The sequence below is a fragment of the Camelus bactrianus genome, chromosome 7 (assembly GCF_048773025.1).
Source record: "Camelus bactrianus isolate YW-2024 breed Bactrian camel chromosome 7, ASM4877302v1, whole genome shotgun sequence".
NCBI lineage: Eukaryota > Metazoa > Chordata > Mammalia > Artiodactyla > Camelidae > Camelus > Camelus bactrianus.
In genome coordinates this window covers 73954925-73978146 of record NC_133545.1, presented here as the reverse complement: position 1 = coordinate 73978146, position 23222 = coordinate 73954925, and the positions used below count along the sequence as shown (strand labels likewise).

The following is a 23222-nucleotide window of genomic DNA, read 5'->3' as shown; positions in this document are numbered from 1 at the left end:
TAGATATTCTAAAATAAAAGGCTAAAGCAGTTTTTAGCATGATGCGCCTGGTGGAGGAAGTGATCTTAAAAATATTTGATGATAATCACTGTATCATAGTCTGGGATTTAGAGGTAGTGTTTAACTCTGAGCTAAATAAGGTGTACTGTTTTACCGTATGTTTCTTGCATGCTTAAGAATATCCTCTTTTTGTTTCCTGCGTTTTCTCTGCTGTTATAGCTATTTTTAGTTGTTGTTTATACATAGAGTAGATAGTTAGGTAATAACACAAATTCTATCAATAAATCTGAACTTTTCCATAGAGAATTTGTGGTAAAAGGAGGGACAGTTTCAAATTCACTCAGATAGCAAGGTGTGAAGAAAGTAGTCATTTGGTTGCTAGACAGCTAGCAGATTCCTTAGCTGCCCCAAGTTAACAGTTTTTGTATCAGAACACATTGACTTTGATTAGTTTTATATTGAGTTTATGTATTAATAAGCTTTTATATCTACGTAAGACAAAAGGCCATAGCACTTCTTGTGTAATGAAATAACTGGTTAATTTATATTATTTAAGGTAGAGTATTAGATATTTTCATTTCATTTTTTGTCATGCTTCCAGATGTACTTTGGTGACACTTTATTTAAACTTTATTTTCTGCTTATTGAAACTTTATTTTCTATAAAATTCTTTTGACCTTGAAGAAACATGTCAGATCTTAAGTTGATGGCTGATTAATGCTCTTTGTTGTTTTGTTCTATTTCTTTTGCCAGTGTGCTTTATCTGTGTTGCCTAATTAGATTGTAAGCCTTTGAGGCAGGAATTGAATATAACCACACTAGTGCTGTGCAGCAGCAAATGATTTCATGCTTGAAATGTTTTCTTAACTTTGCCCTTTTGGTTTATTCAAGTTGTCGTTTTTTATTGGTTTAGTCAGATGGTCATTTTCTTATCTATTTGAATGTACACGGATGTAAATTCCTGTCACTTGGTTGAGAGTTAGACTCCTAACATACCATTAATGTGGAATATGTGAATCTAGAGATTACATATGTAAGAAAAAATTTTAATAGGCTAAAAAATGAGGATTTTCTAGGAATATGCAATAACAGCCTTGACTTTGAAGTAAATGAAAAACTTAGGAAGTATTCTGAGCTGACCTAAACTGAAACCTAGTGATTATAGAGGGGAAAAAAGAGATAGATTTGGAAATGAATTGATGACCTCTGGGATCACCATGGGAAAATGTATTTACTGCAAAATGGAGGTAAATAATAACTTAATTACTGCCTTACAGGGTTGTAAAGATTAAATGAGTAAAGTATGGGGCAAGTGCCAAGTACAGTGTCTGGCCCACAGATTTAGTAAGTGGATATGAAGCTTTCTTGTAAACATGTATGAAAGATTAACTTTTGTAATTCAAAAATTACAACGAAACTGTATCTCCCCTCCTCAGTGGGTATGGAGAATTAAATGAATAAAAGCATGGTTAATTTGGGAAATAGTGCCTGTCCTATTGTAAGCACTGAGTAAATGCTAGCTCTCGATATTATCCAGCAAGAACAATTTGTTCTGCTTGTGTGGCCATTTCCCAAGTGAGCCTATGATCAAGGAAAGGCATCCTTTGTTATTGGTGTCCTAACGTAATGAGAGAATCAATTTGGTAGGGGCAGTAGTATACTATTATTTATTATCCCTGTTTCCTTTATGGCTTTCAAGTTTTATTCTCTCCTTATAATTTTCTCCTTCTGATAATGCTAATGTTGGAAACTGGCACACAGTCATTGCTTGTTTAACAATGGCACTTGAATATCTAAAATAGTGCTAATAACTCTTCACACAATCTCAGTTCCTCCAGGTTTTCATGAAAAACTGTGTCAAGTATATAACTAGAGGTATATACACGATTATATCCATGCTAGAAGGTGTTTACTGCACAAATCTTGTAGCTATTTTTCATTGATAAAATAGAAATTTGCTTTATTAGAAACAGTTTGAAGGAACAAATAACTTTAAAGCATAAGCTTGTTTAGCTCATCCTTTTATATCTAATGACTACCAACTAATTTTTCTGGAAATACTTACAAGTTCCAGTCATTTTTACGTCAATTATTGATAAGTTGTAAGAACACAGATGTTATAAATGTAGTATTTTTGAGAGTAACTGTTATCATTATAGCATATGAAAGAAGTTTGTGGTGAGCAGGTGGAAAGGGGTTTAAAAGAAGCCAATGTTCAAGGTTATTGGTAGTGTACTAAAGATCACAAGGAGGTAATTAATGACAGAAAGAGTGAAAATATTGCTGTGTGAAAAAAGCAGAATTGTTCCACAAAGACCAAAGGTTGAAAATAGCTAAGCTAATTACTACTTTGTTTTACATTAGATATGAAATCAGATCCAATATTTCTGGGAAACCTTTATTTTTTCCTTTATTAACACTAAAAATATACTGAGGTTAATAGTGGAAATTAAATCCAGTGAATTTGTGATTTTTAAAGATTTTAAAAAATAATTTGCCATTAACAGCATATGTTGTTTTTGTATTTGTGTATGTGTTTTTTCCTTTCTCTGTGTGAGTGTTTCTTCTGGTTGTGTGTGTCTGCTTGTGTCTCTGTCTGATTGTGGCTTTCTGTGCATGCTTGTGTCTTCTGTATGTGTATATATCTGTCTGGCATCCACTGTTTGCATATGTCTGTGGATCTTTGGTGGGAAGGTCTCCCATCAACCGTACATTTTTATACTTTTTGAGGGTCTAAATTACTTGGAAAACAATTGTGTTCTTTCTGTATGGGTATTTACTAGGATCCTTTAAAAAAAAAAAACTACAGCTCTGATACATTAGACTCTGTTAGAAGAATTATAGATTGAGAGTAATGTGTACTCTAAATGCTCTGGTATAAAAGAAGAGCATTAATATTCAAAATGGTCTTTTTCCTTAAGTATTTAAAAATTTCCCACATATATCTATTGCATTTCATACATCATTCCAAGACAGAAAACCAGTGAGAGGTTATAAAAAACTTAAAAAATCTATCGAGTGAAGACTAGTGCCTTGATTTAGTTTAAATGTAAAGAATATATTTTACCTGTGTCCATTGAGGGTTCCCAAGACTGCCCCCAGATTGATGATTCACTAGGAGGACTCACAGGATTCAGCATGTATTTGTACACATAGCTACGATTTATTATAGTGAGGGATACACAGTAAAATCAGTAAAAGGAAAAAGCATATGCAGTGATATCTGGAGGAAGCCTGGCAAAGCTTCAAAGAGTCCTCTCCTAGTGGAGCCACACAGGATGCACTTAATTCTTCCAGCAGGGAATTGTGACAATATATGTGAAATATTGTCTACCAGGGAAGCTCATTAGAGACTTGATACTCTGGGTTTTTATTGGGGGTGGGTCACATAGGCACCCCTTGTCTAACATGTAACAAAATTCCAGACTCTTAGAAGAAAAAGAGGTGTTTAACGTAAACCATATTGTTTGCACAAGCAGTGGAAGTACAGTGAGCTCTTCTTATCACAGAGTGGTAGCAACCTTGTCAAAATACGAGTTCTCTGATTCCAGCCTTGCAAGCAGGGCTTTCTAAGGATAACCATTTCAGGGATGTTAACTCTTTTCTGTACAGTGCTTACTTTAGTATTTAATTACAGAGTAGTTTGTCATGGGAGTTTAATTCCTTGATGCTCAATATAAGAAGTTTAAAGGGCCTAGGTTTAATTAATAACTAAACTGGAAATACATGTAAAATTGTACAAATAAATGGTTTGTCAAAATAAGCAGAATTTTATTTGAATGAAAATGTAAGCTTAATATCCTACCACATTTATGCTTAACACATTAAAAAGTTAAAATAGAAAATATCCAGTCATTAGAATACATGTGACTTTAAAATAAAATAGGTACAACAGTCTATTTCTTAGTCATAAGGATGGATGAAAATAGTAGTAGTATAATAGAAATGGAAAAATGCCAACGACTAAGAAATCTGTCAAGGGATTCTTAATCCTAAAGGACATGTTATACAGATATCCTTCTGTTTTTCTTACTGTATAGAAATGAATATATTGTTATAATGTTACACACACACACACACACACACTCAAATTCTATAGCTGTGCAGCTTCTGTGGATTAATCTTCTGTTCTTTGGAGTTCTCAATTTCTGAGCCCAGAGTCTTCTCTTTAGTTGCAGAAGCGCATTAATATATAAGCTTATTATGCCTCATGTCTTTTTTTTTTTATTCCTCTCTTTACATATACATGAGTATCATTTGTGCTTAGGCATAAGGAATGATTCTCACTTTGAAATCCCATATGGTACCTTCTTGGGTCTTCACTGGAAGCTTTGCAGACTCTAGTAGACCTAAAAGCCCATTTTAGATGAAAGAATAGTTTACCAAGGAGGAAATACGGTAAAAAGCTAAGAAATTGCTGTTTGTTGCCGTTAACACTGTGTAAGTATTTTTCTTCTTTTATAATTTATACACTTTGACACCTGTATGTGAGTTTTAAGAACTTAAAGTAAAAATGATATGTATAAATAAGAAACATCTGCAGGGCATTGTTCATACTGACCTTTGCTCAACTCTCTATGTCTGATTTTCTACATTTAAAATGTAAAGATTTTGCTTTGTGAAACATTCATTTTATTACTTCAGTAAATACTGATTGAGCATCTGCTACATGTCCGAATGGTACCATGCACTGTAAGGCATATCTTAGTCTTAAGCCTCTGTGTGTGTGTGTGTGTGTGTGTGTGCGCGCATGTCTGAGTATGCAGAGACAGAGAAAGACTGACTAAATTATGATTATCATTACTGTGTAAAACAAGTTCCAAATATAAACCTCATTCTGAGTAAACTCTACTTTTTTTTTTTATTATAAAACAGTTCCTAAAGCATAGGTTTTAAAGAAACTAAACTATGGAGTTTCAAAAAAATTTTTTTCCCAACAGGTGGGAAGGAGAAACCAAAAACAAATGTTGAAGATTTACAAATTAAGAAGGTAAAGAAGAAAAAGAAAAAGAAACACAAAGAGAATGAAAAACGGAAGCGTCCAAAAATGTATAGCAAATCTATTCAAACCATCTGCTCAGGATTGCTGTCTGATGTTGAAGATCAAGAAGCCAAAGGCATCCTAAATGATAACATAAAGGATTACAGTGGGAAAAATTTGGATACCAAGAACTATGATTCCAAAATTCCAGAGAACAGTGAGTTTCCATTTGTCTCTTTAAAGGAGCCACGGGTTCAGAACAACCTCAGAAGGTTGGACACTTTGGAGTTCAAACAGCTCATTCATATTGAGCACCAGCCTAATGGAGGTGCATCAGTTATCCACGCCTACAGCAGTGAAATCTCCCACCTGTCTCCTGTGGAGATGGAGAGGTTTGCAGAAGAGTTTGTGGGTCTAGTGTTCAGTGAAAACGAAAACTCTGCAGCTTTCTATGTAATGGGTATTGTTCATGGGGCAGCTACTTATTTACCTGACTTTTTAGACTACTTTTCATTTAATTTTCCCAATTCACCAGTGAAAATGGAGATATTGGGGAAGAAGGATATAGAGACAACAACTATGTCCAATTTTCATGCTCAGGTAAGAGGTTTTTAGTTTTAGTTTTTTTTTTTGAACTTTTAATTATATGTTTTAGACAAATTTCTGTCCTTTGTTTCTCATTTTGCTATAGGTTTGAAATAAAAAGGTAAGAATATAATGAAACCTCTTGGGAATATTAAGAATCAGTTACTTTCTTGATGTGAACACCAGAATTTAAATGTTAGTTTCTACTTATTAGTTTTTTCTTAAAGATACTTAATGAAATAATTAAGATTCTGTTGTCCTTTGTATCTTGGATTTATCTTGGAAATGAAATGAATGAAATGAGTCTAACCATGTATTTTTCCAGTTCATACAATAATTCTCTTACATGAGAATCACTTGAAAATGTCCTCTTGCTTTATGCAGTAGTGCCTCTAAAGTGCTTAGCATTGGATTCGCCACATAGTATGATGCTGAATAAATGTTGGCTATTAAATATATCGTGGTGCAAAGGAATCATCTGTTAAATGTGTGATTGTGTGAGAAAATTAGTATTAATCAGTGCAAATATGGAGCTGATTTCTATTTCCTACTCTTCTCTATGGTGTAGAATATACATTATTTTTGAAAGCAGAGGCAGAATTGAGTTTGCTGGCTCTTGGAAGTGAATGTGGGCCCATCTGATAGGCTGGTACATTCTCACCCACTCTCAGATCAGAGTCTACCTAAGCTGAAAGATCAGCCAGTTTTCACCTTTTTTGATGCTAAAGTTTCTGGTATTCTAAATAATAATTGGCATTATTCTAACTTGGAAAGAGGAAAAAAGTAAAGAAAATTTCAAAAGGGTCTTAGGGATTGTCTATCCCAACCTTTCTCAACTTAAGCAAATGAACATAGATAGGAGTAACTTAATGTTCTAAAGTTGTAGCAGGGCTGGGATTAGAACAAAATCTCTTTACTCTTCATCCAGGACTCTTTTCTCTATTCTGAGCATATTTCTTTTTTTGATATGTGTTCAAGTTACAGTCTCCACCTTAAATGATAACTTGGATGTCCAGTCACATTCACACACATATACCAACCCCCACCCCCCCACACAGTATATTTGGTGTATATTCTGTAATACACTGTTGTCTGGAAAATATGCTAGAATTTAAAGTTTTAACGTGTGTGTGGTGGGGGGCACTTTTTTCCTAATGCAACATGTTTGAGAATTGGAATTTAAGTATTTTTTAGAGCTGAAAGGGAGCTATAGAGCATCTGTTACCAGCCCTGTGATTTTATAGAGTTTCAGCATAGTTAGTAACTTGTCTAAGATTACACCTGAGTTTAGTGGTAGAACCAGACTGGCATCTAGTACTGGTGTCTATTATTTATTAAGTACAGACTCTGCCAAGAACTGTTCTAAGCAGTTAATAGGTAATAACTCATTTAATCTTTATTACAACTTAATTTTAGCAATGAGGAAACAGACACAGTGAGAGAAAAAGTCACTTGCCCAAAGTCCTTTGCTACTGGGTCATTCCTTTGTCATTTATTACATGTCTGCTAAGTGCTAGGGTATATGGTAGGCCTCTTGACTTCCAATGTCATTTCTTTCCACTCTATCATAAATTTTCTTGCTGCCATACTATGCATCTTGTTTCAGTAATCTTTTAAATGTCGCAGTACTTAACATTTGCTTTTCAAATAGCTTTTAAGGTTAGGAATTATTAATTTTTTATTAAATGATGTTATTTTCATCTTCACTATGTAATATGTACCACATGAAACCCATGCTTTTGTTATTAAATAAAAGAAGATGCTGGGTCTTGTTAATCGTGACAGTGTATAACTAGGCTGTGAGCCTCAAGTCCTTGAAGAGCTACCTACTCTGATTGCCATTACCTGTTAAAGTTCTTGGATAAAACATAGTGCACGAAGGAAAACTCTAGGCAGATGCATCTTTTACAAGCTGTGGCTCTGGCCTCATACTTGTGTGATCTGTCAGCTACAAGGACTGCCTCTTCAGCTTTAGACTTAATGGCAGGAAGTTGCCTATGCAAGGTTCATGTGCCCTTATCCTAATATCCTCCAGATCCAGTCATTCCTGTGGTGTGGGGAGGAGTATCTAGTGAAAGCTTCCCTGAACTGCTCATTTGATTTTTTTCCCCAAACTGGATTCTTACTTGGCTTGGTTTTTTTAAGAGCTTAGGAGACTGAGGAAGTTGGTTTCTGCAGACTGGGAGGTAGCCTTGGGCTTGTCCTTATGAAACTGGCTTTATTAAACTGAATGTATCCAAAAAAGAGCAGTAGAAGAAAAGTATGCCTACTTATTATAGCTTAGTTTTATTTGTAACTTCTTAACTCTTCCTAGTAAAAGATCTGTCTCTTAACCTAATTTGTGGTACCCTTCCAGGAAATGATTTTTTTAACCATTTATAGATTTTTTTTTTAATTTGGGAAAATATTTTATAAAACAGATACTGATTTTACAAACTCTGTGTTTAGAGCTAAACCAGTGTATAACTTGAGGCTTTTCTCATCCTAAGTGTGAGAACCTTTCTTCCAGATTTAATTTGTAGAAATACTTTATAGTCAATATAGCGACTGGGTTTGTGTGGGTAGCTGGATAAAACTCTGATATGGCATGGTTGGAAAGGAAAGGTGTCTAGTCTTGGTTCTGCCATTTACCAGCTGTGATGCTGGATGGCTACTTAAGCTTTTTACATCTCAATTTCCTCACATACAAAACAGTAATAATAGTACTTAGTTCACAGGATTGTTGTTAGAAATGTTTCATGAAATGTAAAAGATTATGCAAAGAGAGTTGTTATACTGACTTAGTGCAGTGTTAAAACCGCTTGCCATTTTGTGGCTTCTGAGTGAAAACTGTGAAGAGTATATTAATTGATGTCAGGGAGTTTAGTGAGTACTGAAGATCAAAAATTACCACAAAGACTTTATCTACAGATAAGGAGTTGACTGAATTATGCTATATATACACAATGAATATTATTTTATAAAAAGGAATGGAATACTTAGATACGCTAGAGTGTGGATGAACCTTGAAACATTATGCTAAGTTAAAGAAGCTAGTCAAAAGGTCACATTATGTATGATTCCATTTTATATGAAGTATCCAGAATAGGTAAATCCATAGAAACAGACACAGAATGGTGGTTGCCAGGGGCTGACTCGGGGAAGGGGGAAATGGGAGTAACTGCTTAATGAGTATGGGGCTGGCTTTTTCTCCCCTCCCCTTCCCTCTCTCCCCCTCCCTTATTTTTAATTAAGATAGATGTTGTTAACATTGTGTTAGTTTTAGTGTACAACATATCAATGTATGTAATATTGTGAAATGATGACCACAGTAAGTTTAGTTAACATCACCACATATAGTTGCAGATTTTTCCCTTTTAATGAGGACTTTTAAGCCCTACTCTCTTAGCGACTTTCAAATACACAATATAGTATTAACTATAGACACCATGATGTACATTATATCCCATGACTTATTTGTTTGATAACTGGAAGTTTTCACCTTTTGACCCCCTTCACCCATTCCACCTACCTCCTTCCACACCCCCAGCCCCAACTCTGGCAAGCACCAATCTCTATGAGTTCCATTTTTGTTTTTGTTTTTTGTTTTTAGATTACATGTATAAGTGAGATCATATGGTATTTGTCTTTTTTCTTACTTATTTCACTTAGTATAACGTCCTCAGGGTCCATCCATGCTGTTGCAAATGGCAGGATTTCTTTTTTATGGCTGAATGATATTTCATTGAATGGAATGATAGCCATTCTTCCATTAATGGACACTTAAGTTGTTTTTATATCTTGGCTATTGTAGGTAATGCTATAATGAACATGGGAGTGCATTTTTTTTTTCGAGATGGTGAATTTGTTTTCTTTGAATAAATAATCAGAAGTGGAATTGTTGGATTGTATTTTTGTTTTTTTAATTTTTAAATATTACAAAAATAAAGTCTTAAAACTTTTTTAAAAATACTTTATCGAGGTATAATATGTACACAGAATGCACACATTATTAATGTATAGCTTGATGAATCTTTATAAAATTAACTTTCCCATGATTTAAAAAAGAATTTTGCTAGTCACCAGAGCCCTCCCCAAACCCCTCTTTATCGCTACTCTGCCCTGCCCTGCCATCACATACATACACAAACAGCCAGGTAACACTCACTCTCCTGACTTCAAATGCCATAGATAAATTTTGCCTGTTTTTGAAATTCCACATAATAGAATCGAACAGTATGTACACTGTTGTTTGTGGCTTCTTTCCTTCAGCATTATGCTTGAGAGATTCATTCATCTTGTTTGTAGCAATAGTTTATTTTCTCATTGCTGTATGGTATTGCATTGTATGAAAATACCACAGTTTATTTATTCTGTTTACTGTGGATGGACATTTAAGTTGTTTCTGATTTGGGGCTGTTACAACAGGGTTGCTATGAAGATATATGTACATTTGTTTTGATGAGCATTCATTAATCTTTTTATTTTCTCTCAATAGTATTTTTTTGGATTTCAGCCTACAGATATTGCACATCTTATGTTGGATTTATTCCTAGGTATTTGAGGACTTCATTTTGCTAATCACTCTTTTTGAGTGATTACTTGGAACTCTGAGTACCTCTTAGAGTATGACATTAGCACACATCATTGAGAAATTGAAAATATATTTTGTACCTCATTTCTCCCTTCCCCTTTATGGCATCATACATGCTTGTTAGTAGACTCATACAGTGAAGCTATATATTTTGGTGAGAATAGAATCAGTACCACTATCAGGGCTGCTGTATATGATGGCTTAAATTGTCACTGCAGCCGTTCACAGTGTTGTTAATGACAGCCCCCAGATTATGTGACCTGTGGCTCTGACTACTAGTGACTTGTGGGATCCAAACCAAGTTTATGCTGAGTTTGTGCATCCTCATGAGACTAGTTTTATTATTTTTCTAAAATAAATCAGAGCAATCAAAATAATTTGCCCTAAATTCTGTAGAAACTAAAAGATGACAGTATAGGTAAGATGTAGCTATTTCTTTGATCATTATAGTGGTAGTATTTATCTCTGCGATACTGGTGTGTAGTTTTTACAAAAACTCGTTTTTGCATCTGTTTAGCCTTTATCCTCGAAACATGTTAATTTGAGATTTTTTTGTGTGTATGTGTATATATGTGTATACACACACACACACAACACTGACAAAAGGGTCAGGCCTTCCTGTTCTTTGGTCTTTGGTTTTGGAATTCTTTTTACTCATATAATTCTGTTTTTTATCTTCATCTATATCCCTGCAGGTTGCCTGAAAAATTTGAAGACATGGTGGAATTATATATTGTTTTAATAGGTCATATAATTTTTATGATGTTGTGGCTCTGGGGTTAGTGGTATAATATCAATCAAGCTGTGTGATAAAGGACTATTTGAGAATAGAAATGGATTTTTGTAGAAAGTTTGTAACCTATCTATTTCAGGTATTCTGCTATAGTAGACAAACAAAAATTCTCAAAACTAAATGGCTTAAAGTTATTTCTCACAATTCATTGGACAGCCCTGTCAGTTTGACTTGGGGCTGGATGGCCTCATTCATATGTCTGGTGGTTTGTAGATCGCTTGGTCTTAGGAGACCTCACTTATATGTCTGATAGTTGGTGCAGTGTTAACTGGAGTGATGATCACATTTTTCTCATTATTTAACAGATTACCCTGGGCTCATACACATGGTGGTGGTTGCAGGGTTTCATAGAGCAGAAAGAGAGCAGTCATCAGTACACAAGCCTTTGGCCAGCATCCCATTGGCCAAATGAAGTCATGTGACCAAACCTAGATTCACTTTTTAGTAATAGGAATGACGCAGTCACATTGCTCAGAAGTGAGCATACACACTTGGGAAGAATTTTTGGCCATTTCCAATCTTCCACATCTATCTTAGTTTTTCTGCCATCTCTGTTTTCTTCAAATATCCATTTGGACATTTATTGTTCTCCTACATCTTTGATGGTAGGGAAACAGAAAAGCAAGTAAGACAAGAATTTTATCTGTCAAGGAATAAATGAGATTTTTGTCTTGTCAGGCAATATTTAATCAGCACGCACTTCAAACCCTGTAGTAAGTAAGAACTTGTGAGACTATGAAAACTGGGGCAGTGATCTTCTAATCACCTTCTTCCTTCCCGAAACTGTAACTCTTGCTTTTTATTTTAGCCTAGTTCTATATTGTTTGTATCAAATGACTGTGTCAAGGTGTTAACTCATGATTAATGGCAAATATTTTAATAGTGAAACAATTATTAAATCTGATCTGATCTGTTAGCCTTGCCTTTCTGCAGAATGAGGGGAGAAAACTAACATTTATTGAATTCATGCTGGGGTCATTCACTGTGCTAGGCCATTAAAGAAGATTGACCTGCCATCTTTGGACCATTGCCTGCCTTTGTACTAAATTTTCATGTTGACCAATTGTGCTTGTCACATTCTCCTTGAATGCTTATGAACTGATCTGTAAGAAATACTATGGCAGGTACCAGATGTTCTAATTGAGAAAGGAGCCTTTTTCTTTTATTTCACTAATTTAAAATGAATAATAATACTTTTATTCTTATTTCAGTTGAAGTTATAGATATTTTTGAAATAAAATGTTGATTAAATGTCATTCATTACCTGTTGTTTGAAAGTATGTCAGATATGATGGGGAATGGCTCCCCCTTGTGGCACAACTTATTTTTGTTAGATTTTTAGAATGCCTCAGTAGGAATGTGGTGAGCTGGTCTTATTTTTTAAAATAAGAGACTCCCTTCTTTCTTCTTCTCCTACTTCTCAAAACCCCACCAGAATTGAGGCCTTTTCTGCCCTTACCCCTCAATTTTTGGCTGTAATAACTATCCTGTTTTTGTATTTTCTTCGGAATGATGATGATGGTTACTAGCTAGAAACATCTCTAATATCTGTGTTTATTACGGATAACTATTAAAGTATTCTTTGAAATTTTTAATGCCTTGGGATGTTTATAGGTATACTAAAAGAAAACAGGTAAATAAGAAAAGCTAGTTTTGAAGTCAAAATAGTTTCTATAATGCTGAGTCAAATAAGTTTATTTACTGTGAGACTTCTCAAAAAGTTTTAATAGTCAGTGTGTGCAGTGAGCCTCCCAAAGAGGAAGAGTTCCCTAAACTTATTGGACTATATAGTCCAGTAAGAAAGTTTAAGGCACAAAACATTGACTTTATTTGTGTAAAGTGGAAATACTACCTCTCTAGTGTGACTGATTTTAAAAGTCGAATGATAGAATTCAAAACACTTGTAAATTTATGTTGTACAGTAGGAGGTGTTTGATTTCACTGAATAGCCATAAGGTCTCCTAAAAACTCATATGATCACTTACAGATCCAAAACTGAGGCGAAAAACTCGGAATCATCTAACAGAATTGATGTGTTATATCAATTCAGATAAATTCGCAAAATTTCAAATTGATATTTTTAGCTTTGTTAGTCTGCATTACATAAATGCATAGTGATGACTAACTTTTCTGTTAGATGTACTGTTAGTACATCTAAACTTCTAGAGCCTAAATTTTGTTGTAGAGTCAGATTTTAACTTTTTGCTCTCTCAGTATTGGAGATGCCGGGAACTTTGGGGAGACAGGAAAAGATAGGATCATGGGTACAAAATGGGGATACAGACCCCTAACTTTCTTTTTGTAACTTGGGGATTGGAGCAATGTTTTCTGGTCTGAGAAGTGAATTTCTGACAGATCATGAAAACTTAAGCTTGGAATTCTGGTAAATAAACTTACTAAGGAATTAATTAATATATCATTGTTATACTGTTTTACTGAGTATGCTAAAAAATATAGTTCTCTAATGTTTTAGATTATTCTGTTATGTTTTTGGAAAAATGTGGGTGGGGGCTTAGCTATTTGGATATATAATACTGTCTGTACCAGTTGTGGTTGTGAGGATTTGACTTGTGATGTGAATATATCTTATTTGAGTCTGTGTCGATGATGTGATGATGAAAGCTTATCCACCTGGGTTTGTTTGGAATACAGGACTTTGAGTTTTAAAACTGAGATAAACCCAGGCAAACTGAGACAATGTAATCTCCCTAAATTTAATGGCCACAAAGGCTAATCCAGAGAAAAGGATAATTAGGATTTTGCTTAAAGTTGGTTTATGAAAGGAAGTTGTTGTGCTTAAAAGGTACTCTTGTTTACTAGTGTTAGTATGTGAGGTTTCTTTGCAGGATTTAAATGTGTTTTTGAAAATTCAGGTACCAGTGATTCTTGAGGTGTAGGCTGTTTTATTTTGTTTGATATTTGAATGATACCCATTTACTCACACTGTACAGGTGGCTTTATATAATTACTGTTTTCTTCATCAATCTGAGGTAAATCTTTTCAGTCAATGAAATTAAAGCTCAAGGAATTTAAGTGAGTTCTGAAGGTTACATACCTGGTGGATGGATAGTCAGGGTAGATTTGGGACCAGAGACTCCTGGTACTCAATCTCTAATGGTTTTTCATGAGTTAATCATACAAATGTAAACTGGGTCCTATTTAATGTGCTTAGATCTAGAAGGGATGATCATTCCTGGTAGCCTTTTTGGACATACAAACCACTGGTGATGTTTAATGCTTTCAGAGGGTCACATTTTGAAAATTCTGACAAAAATTTCTGAACCATTTAGGAAAATGTAGATACAGGAACTTTTGAATATAATTTCAGTGGCATTGTAGGTCAAATAATGAACTCCTGCATCATAAGGACAAATTATAGTTAGTTGTCTAGAGTTACACTATTATCTCAACTGTGTTTTCATAAGCAGTGTGTAGGAATAGCTAGAGAAGGTAAAATAGCATGGTTTTGTGCAGGTGTTTTCTTTTTTTAATGCCTTATTTTTTTTTTTTACTGTTTGTAGAAGACTTTTTTGTTCTATTTTGCTTCACTTGATGTTCTAATGTTTTCTGACATAACATAATTTAGTGTTATGCAGTGATAGCAAGCATAATCTTATGTATAACTTAATTAAATCCATATCCTTCAGGTAAAAAGAACGTATTCTCACGGTACTTACAGAGCTGGCCCAATGCGACAAATCAGCTTGGTGGGAGCAGTTGATGAAGAAGTGGGAGATTACTTCCCTGAGTTCCTTGACATGTTGGAAGATTCACCATTTTTAAAAGTAAGAGAAAGCAATATCAAGCAGTCAACTGTGTTACTTTTATGCTGCAAGTGATACAAATCATGGGTATTTGAGAAACTAAAAGTTAATTCTTGTGTAGTATTTGTGCCTGTGACTTCTCAGGTACTAGTATAGTGGCAAAGCTAAGTGGTGGCCAGAAAATAGCACTTGCTTGTAGCTGCCACTTTGGAAAAATAGATTCCATCTGTTTATCAGCTTTTTACAAACTGAGTGCCAGAGAAGATTTGAGAAGTATAGGAAGGATGCCTACTAAATTGAAGTGTTTAGTACAAGGGAATGGCAGTTAGGGTTTGTGGAAAACTGGCCTGGGAAATTGTGTTTCTGTATTTTGGTCTTTGGGGTACCTAGCTGAGTTGGGTAAGCCATTTACACTTTCTGAACTTTAGTTTCCTCGTCCATAAAATAAGATATTTAAACTATGTAGCTCTAAGGCCCCGTTAAATTCTTTAACTGATTTTTAGCCAGATTCCTTTTTCTTTTTTCCAACAGTCTCTGCATTCCAGAAAATATATCTTTTTATGGGCTACTGGGGCTGTCTTATTAAGAAAAAAATCTCTGATCTATGTAGTTAGGTCGATTATTTACTCAGTAATTCAAAGCTCTAATCTCTAATATTAGTTTATCTCTAATATTTACCACATATTCTGTTGAGCATTTGTTTTTTCACTTCTGCTTGCTCAATTTTCTAATCTTTATGTGTGTGTATGTATATATATGTCTGTATACTGACACACACACACATACACACACACTTCATTTTTCTAACCTCATTTCAATCCCATTTCATTTCCGTTTTTATTCCTTTTAAACTTTTTGTTCCTTTCCTTTTCTTCCCAACTTAGTGACATGGAATTTGGTTGCATTTATTTTGAGTAGCATTTTAAAAAATACCGTTATTTAAACATTTGTTTCAGAATTTAATTTTAAAAGCAAATGAGCTAAATGCAATCTTTCTAGAGAAATTTAATTTGATACCCCCCGCTTTTGAAAAGGGAGTATGGGATAAATTTTTTTTTTTTAAACAGTTCTTTCAACATTCTATGGACACTGGTCCTCGGTCATTTCTCTCTCACTCTTTCTTTTAAAGTCCCTGCTTTTAGACTAGCAGCCTTTTCAAGAAACTACTACACAGAAATAAATTTTGATTTTGGTTTAGTTTTCCGTTTTGTTTTGTTAGGATTTGATTATAACTTATCAAAGAGGTATCCTTCCTTTTTTCTTTTTAAGGTATCCATTTTCCCTCAGTTCATTTTTATAGATTCTCATGGAAAACAGTTGCTTATTTTGTCAACTTACTAACATCAATATAACCCATATTTGGTAGAAGGAAGATTAAAACATGATGAATACAGTGAATCTTATTTCTGGCAAGGTTGCAGAAGGAAACTGTCCAAGAATAATTATTCTCTTGGTATGTTTGAAATAGAATTTTCTGAAGGAAAATATATGAATATATTTGAAATAGGTATAAATTTCAAATGTATGTATGGAAGTTTGTCAAGGGGACAATAGCCTTTAATGTATTTTTGAAGATACATTTTGAAAATAATTGATTTCTATGTAATTATTTGCCTCTAGTGTACACTGCCATGGGGGACACTATCTAGTTTAAAATTAGAGAGTCGAAAAGATAGTGATGATGGTCCCATCATGTGGGTACGCCCAGGAGAACAAATGATACCTGTGGCTGATATGCCAAAGTCACCCTTCAAAAGGAAAAGGTATGTTGGATACAAATTTTTATTGCTGGGGATTGATATTTGTATATGTTAGTATATGTGTACATTAGTTGAAAGCTGGAGGAAGAAGGAAGGGAAAGTTTAGAGCGTAATTGGAATACAAAATAAAAAATGGTTACACATGCTGATATAATTTTTTATAAAATGTCAGATATAAACATGAAAACTGTAGGCAAATAACAATAAATTATAATTAGGAATGGAAAAATGTCATAACAGACAAACTGTTTTGGAATAAATTTAATTAATATTCAGAACTCATATTAAGAAAACTAAAATATCTTATGGAGGATAATAAATAATATCTAAACAAATAGAAAACCCTACTATGTTCTGGATTGGATAAAAATGATAGTCTTTGACATTTTTAGCATTCCGATTAGACTCACACTTCCAGCACTTGCTACAGTGATTGTTAAGTTTATAAGAAAGGATAGATAAAGTCAGCAAATAGTCAAGAAAACTGTGAAAGAGAAGATAAGTGTGAGGGGAACCTTGTCTTACTAGATATTAAAAATTACTGTAAAGCTCATAAATATCATTGGAATGGGATAGAGTACACAAATGGATCAAAGTATATTGGTGCAGCAGCATGGATGGACCTAGAGATTATCATACTAAGTGAATTAAGTCAGACAGAGAAAGACAAATACCATATGATAACACTTACATGTAGAATCTTAAAAAATGACAGAAATGAATTTATTTACAAAACAGACAGAAAACAAATTTATAGTTACCAAAGGAGAAAGAAAGAAGGGATAAATTAGGAGTTTGGGATTAGCAGATACAAACCACTAAATACAAAATAGATAAACAACAAGGTCCTACTGTATATTACAGGGAACTTCAATAGCTTGTAATAACCTATAATGAAAAAGAATGTGTGTGTGTGTGTGTATGTGTGTGTGTGTGTGTTTGTGTAACATCATGTAATCAATATGCTATACACCAGAAACTAACACAACACTGTAAATCAACTGTACTTCAATTAAAAACAAAATAAAACAAAAAGTATATTGGGAACTTAATAATGAGGAGGGGGGGAATAATGCTAGGGTAATTGGGAGTCCATTTGAAAGAAAACAAAGCTATAACCCCAGTGTCACACAAGAAGTAATTTATAGATTTGAACATAATATATAAAAAATTAAATTATTAGAATAAAAATTTTAAGCTTAGAGGAGACCTTCCCAAGCCAGATAAAAAATATAATGCTAATACTATTTTTGAGAGAAAAGACATCAACAAAGTTTAAAACTATGATAGACTGTGATAGACTGTACTTAGAACATTTGTAACATTGTGACAGCCTGAAATTAATATACAAAGAGCATTCCCAGATTGAAAAGAAAAATGTAAAACAACCTAACAGGAAAACAGGACTTAGACAGTCAGTTGTATATTAAAGGTATATTAGAAGAATTATGAGATACTGATTTTACCCATTACATTGGCAAAAATTATTAACAGAGGAATAATCTTACAAGGCTGGTAAGTGTGTGAGGAAACAGGGTCATATATATTATTGGTCGACTGGTGAGCTTCTATAATCTTTTAAAAGTAATCTAAAATAGCTCATTAAGTTTTATATATATATATATATATATATATATATACACACACACACATACACTCATTGAAGCAGCACACCTACTTTTGGGAATCTGTCCCAAGAAATAAAAGTATTAAAGGCAAACGTTTAAGAATGTTAATTGCAGCATTTATTATAGTGGGATAAAGTTTAAAGTGATCTGAATGTTCATTAACAGATTATAATACATTTTGGTATATTTTTATTAAAGACTATGGTGAAATAGTTCATTTCATGGTACGAAATTATGTCTGTTGAGCTGGGAGGACATCCTGACATTTGAACAGAGCAAAATGTGGAGTATATGTCCAGTATGATTTTATTTTTATGAAAAGAAATTCAAAAGATATGTGTAAGAGTATATGTGAGCACAGAGAAAAGTGTAGAAAAATGTACACTAGGTTAACATTGATGAGAATGGAGTGGGTGATCCTAGGGGAGATAATAACTTTTTTAAGATACCTAAAGATGGTTTTACTAGTTATTAATTTAAAAAGAAAAAAAAATAAGCAAGGAAAATGGTCATCGAGTAAAATGTAGGTTGCATGAGGACAAGGACTGTGTTGTGCTTGTTATTAATGTGTCTGTAGCACCTAAGCAGAGTGCTTGGTGCTTAGTAAATAAATATTGGTTGAATGAAATTTTTGCAAGTTATTTTATAAGTTGGTAGTAAAGGGTAGAATTGATGTGTATTTCAGTGACTCTTAACTTGGATTTGTAAAATATTTTGAGAATCTGAAAGCCTATCCCCAGAACAGTGCAGATATCACAAACTTTTGCATGTAATTTAAAGGAGTTCATCAGCTCCTTGAGGAACCTGTAATCCATGGTATATGTGATGATTTCTCATCACATTGTAGTCTGACCAGCTGATGACAACACTGCCCTTGGCTCTGTGCCGAATGGCTTATTTAAAGTCTTAATTCATTAGAATGTGATGTAATGAGACCAAACTTATGGATTTGAAAGCTTGTTAGCTTTGCATAGAAAGTAACATCATCATTTTGTCTTCTTGCTGTTTATTTTTTGGTCTTTCTCTCACTAGAATATAAACTCAAATGAGAGTAGGGACCTTACTTGTCTTACTCACTACTGTCTTGTTTTCCACCTCTACTGTGTGGATAGTGAATGGCATATAGTAGATGTTCTGTAAATATTAATGCATTAAAAAAGTTAAACCTGTGTATGTATCAGTACAAATGTTTGCAGGCAGTTATGCATTAATATATAAGCCTCCTCTTTATATGCATGTGTGTATTTTTTTAAGCAGAACTACCAATGAAATAAAAAACCTGCAGTACCTACCTCGAACTAGTGAGCCCCGTGAGATGCTTTTTGAAGACAGGACAAGAGCTCATGCAGATCATATAGGACAAGGTTTTGAACGACAGACTACGGCTGCTGTTGGAGTGTTGAAGGCTGTGCATTGTGGAGAGTGGTATATATCAATTACTGCTATTTTAATGAAAGTTTCACTTGGCTTCTAAAGTTTTTCTTGGGAAGTTTTCCAGTAATTCTCTTTACTGTGGGTGAAAAAAGTTTCATTTCCCCCTGTATTTAGACATCCTAATCGTGTAATTGCACTAAAGAAGATTTTCAGTTTTTAGAATCTAGTTTTCATTTTTGGGGTTTGACTGAAATAGTTTAATTTTCTTAGTGACTAGAGGTGAAAACAGTTGTCTTATCTAAGGTAAAAGAAAAACTAAGGTTTACTTGGTGCTTACAGTATGCCCGTTTACAAGTGTTCATTTAATTTTCTCGACTGTTTTGAGCCCATATTTATCAGACAAGGAGACTGAGGCTCAGGACTATCAAATTATGTTATTATAGTCATAGTTACATATAGTTAATAAATGGTAGAGCCAAGTCTGATTTCAGAACTGTTTGACTCCAGACTCTTGCATTTTCTTTTTCATACTGTTCTAACTTGCTGCTCTATTTGTAAGGTTGGTATCTGTTAAGTATTTGTATAATGTACTATATTAATTTTTTTCAGCTTTTCTTACAAGTTTCACTTTGAATCTGTGATAGATTAGAAAAATTAATAATTTTCTTTAATATACCTAAGGTGTTCATCTCATACATTAAGAATTTTTCCGTTTGGTAAAACCCATAGAGCAAAGCTATATTTATACCTTAAGATAACTATGCTCAGTTAGGTTTTTTTCAAATTGAATATTGTTTGGGTATGAAACATAAGTTGGAATTTGCTGTTATACTTATTATGGCAGTAAATGAGATACTAAATATGCAAGAAATTTTTCTAAGTAAAAATAAACTTTTTAATTCAAAAATATAAAATGTCAGCATTGTTACCCTACATTTTATTTATTAAAGTGTTTTTATTGAAGTATACCTGATATACAGTTAAGTTACAGTTATACAATATAGTGGTTCACAATTTTTAACGGTTACACTCCATTTTTAAATTATTATAAAATATTGGCTATATTCCCTGTGTTGTACAATATATCCTTGTAGTGTGTTTTATACATTATAGTTTGTTAACCTATATTTCCTACATGAGGAAATTTCATTTTCAAGGGCTACAAATACAGAATTGACCCTTTGTTCAAAAGGGCAAATTAGAAGTAGTATTTTATAAATTAATACTGAGTGGGGAGGCTAGTGTAAACTGATCTTTTTTTTAACATAAATGAAGCTTTATCAATTTCAGGTATACAAAGTAGCTGGTATTGAACTAACTCTAAGAGTTTCTTAGGAAAACGATATTAATAGTTTATAATTCAATAAAAATTTTTTAATTGAATTGTGTTTAAGTTAAATGATAATTTTCAAATATCTGCAGTTGTTCTCATATAGTTTCTATGCTTTTCCTATAATCTGGTTTAAAATACTAATTTTGTCAAAGAGTAAAGGCAAATTTATCTCTGTGGAAATCATTACAACAAATCCCTGTTTCAAATTAATGAAGTTTTTTCTTGAATGTTGGTATAAAGGAGTTAAGAGTGGCATCAAAATTTTTAGAGTAAAATCTGATTTTTAGATAGTATTCAGTAAAGTTAGCCATATATTTATGTGTATATTTTCAGAGATAAATATTCTTACTTCATGGTCTTAACTTTGTTTAAATCTCTCTTAAGCTCCTTTAAATTATTGTTGATAATGTGTTTTCTTGGGCCCATCATAGTTTCCAATAAATAATTATTCAATAAAAAAACACTTGAAGCTAACAATTTCACAGTGAAAGTACTGTTGTCAAACTACTAATGTATTAGGTGGCCAGATTTAAGAACCCAGAGCATCATGGCTCTGAGGCAGCATGGTCTGTGGTCCCTTTAACATAATTCCTGGGTTGTTTCATTAAGCTACACTAAGGACATTGCTTTCTCTTTTCCTTAGTGTTCTGAGTTCTGCTCTTTTGCTCAAGGAGATATTAGGTGTTAGAATATTAAATTTGTGACTATCTTAGAGCCAGGTTAACACCAATTTGAAATAAAAGGCAGATTGATTTAGACTACAAAGAAATCTTAAGCTAAATAGGTTCGTGAGGTATTGATCAAATTATATCCCTTTTTAGTGTTAGTAAGATAGAACTCACATAGATTTATATATTTGAGATTGCTCCTTGAAATCCAGTTTTTTGAAAAATCAACTCTTGAAGTATAATTTATATTCAATAATACACTTGTTATAAGTGTAGTTTGGTGTGTTCTGACAAATATATACAGGCATGTTACCACTACCACAACTAAAATATAGAACATTTTTGTTTCCCCCACATCCCTTGGCAGTTAATCTTCCCCTGCATCCTTATCCCAGCTCCAGGTATCTGTTAATCTAATTACTGTCTTTATAGCTTACTACTGCCTAGTCTAGGATCTCATGTAAATAGAGTCATATGTAGCTTGACTTCTTTAACTCAGCATAATGTTTTCGAGATTCACATGTATTAATAATTCATTCCTTCCTTGTTGCTAAGTGGTATATCATTGTATGGATATATCACAATTGATTTATCCATTCACTTGATGACAGACATTTGAGTTGTTTTCAGTTTGGGGTTTTTATGAATAAAGCTATTTTGAACATCCCTTTACAAGCCTTTGTGTGCATATATAATTTTATTTCATTTCAGTAAATACATAGAAATGAAATTACAGAGTCTTAGAGTAAGGCAAAATAATTATGTACAGAGATAAGTCTATAAAAGAAGTACTAGAATTTATCTAAGTCACAGGATAAGACAATAATGAAAAGTCAGTTGTATATACTACAATTCTATATGTTAGCAATAAACATTTTGAAACATTTTGAAAATAGAAAAAATAATGAATGCCATTTATAATAGCATAAAACTATGAAATACTTAGAGATACATTTTTTAAATAAATGACTTATACTGAAAACTATAAAACCCCAATGAGAAGAATTAAATAAGACTTACAGAAATGTTAGAGATATACCTTGTTTATGGATTGGGTGACTCAGTATTAATATGTCAGTTCTTTTCCAAATGATTTATAAACTCAGTCCCAGTGAAAATCCCACTAGGTTTTCTTACAGAAATACAAAGAACCTAGTATAGGCAGAACAGTTTTGGGGGTAAAAAAGAGCGATGTTGGAGGAGTTACGCTACAGTACTTGTGTGATTTTTAAGCTTACTTACTGTGAAACTACAGTAATAACAGAGGGTGGTATTGGTGTAGAGATAGACTTAAAGATCAGTGGAATGGAATAGTGTCCAGAAATAAACCCATCATTGATTTTCGATGAAAGTACTGAGATAATTCAGTGAGGGAAGGAATCTTTTCAAGAAATGGTGCTGGAACAACTGGGTATCCATTTGCAAAACCAAAAAATTAAAAACAAATAAACCTTGACTCCTATCTTAAGCCATACAAGGAAGTTGAAATGGGTCATAGAACTAAATATAACCATTTAAACTATAAAACTTCCAGAAGAAGACATCAGAGAAAATTTGCATTAGGCAAAGATTTCATGAACCGTAAAGGAAAATAGTACCATTAAGATAATGAAAAGGCAGGCTACAGTCTGGGAGAAAATATTTGAGGTGTGCATGCAGGTATGACTTACATGAAAATATATAAAGATATCTTAGAATTCAAAAATAAGAGAGCAAACAACCCAGTTAAATTTGGCAAAAGGTTTGAACAGATATTTAATAAA

General features: G+C 33.4%; 1 protein-coding gene across 2 annotated transcripts in view; it reads left to right on the top strand.

Moving 5' to 3' along the window:
* Window positions 1–23222, top strand: part of RSBN1L (round spermatid basic protein 1 like) — a 57563-nt gene that overhangs the window by 24433 nt on the left and 9908 nt on the right. Inside the window, exons 3-6 of one of the 2 annotated variants that reach the window (XM_074367599.1) lie at window positions 4941–5581; window positions 14580–14717; window positions 16317–16459; window positions 19342–19509. In XM_074367599.1, the coding sequence (XP_074223700.1) occupies window positions 4941–5581; window positions 14580–14717; window positions 16317–16459; window positions 19342–19509 (1090 nt within the window). Of the gene's footprint in view, window positions 1–4940; window positions 5582–14579; window positions 14718–16316; window positions 16460–19338; window positions 19510–23222 lie in introns of both variants that reach the window. The other variant, XM_074367598.1, reaches the window with a different exon arrangement.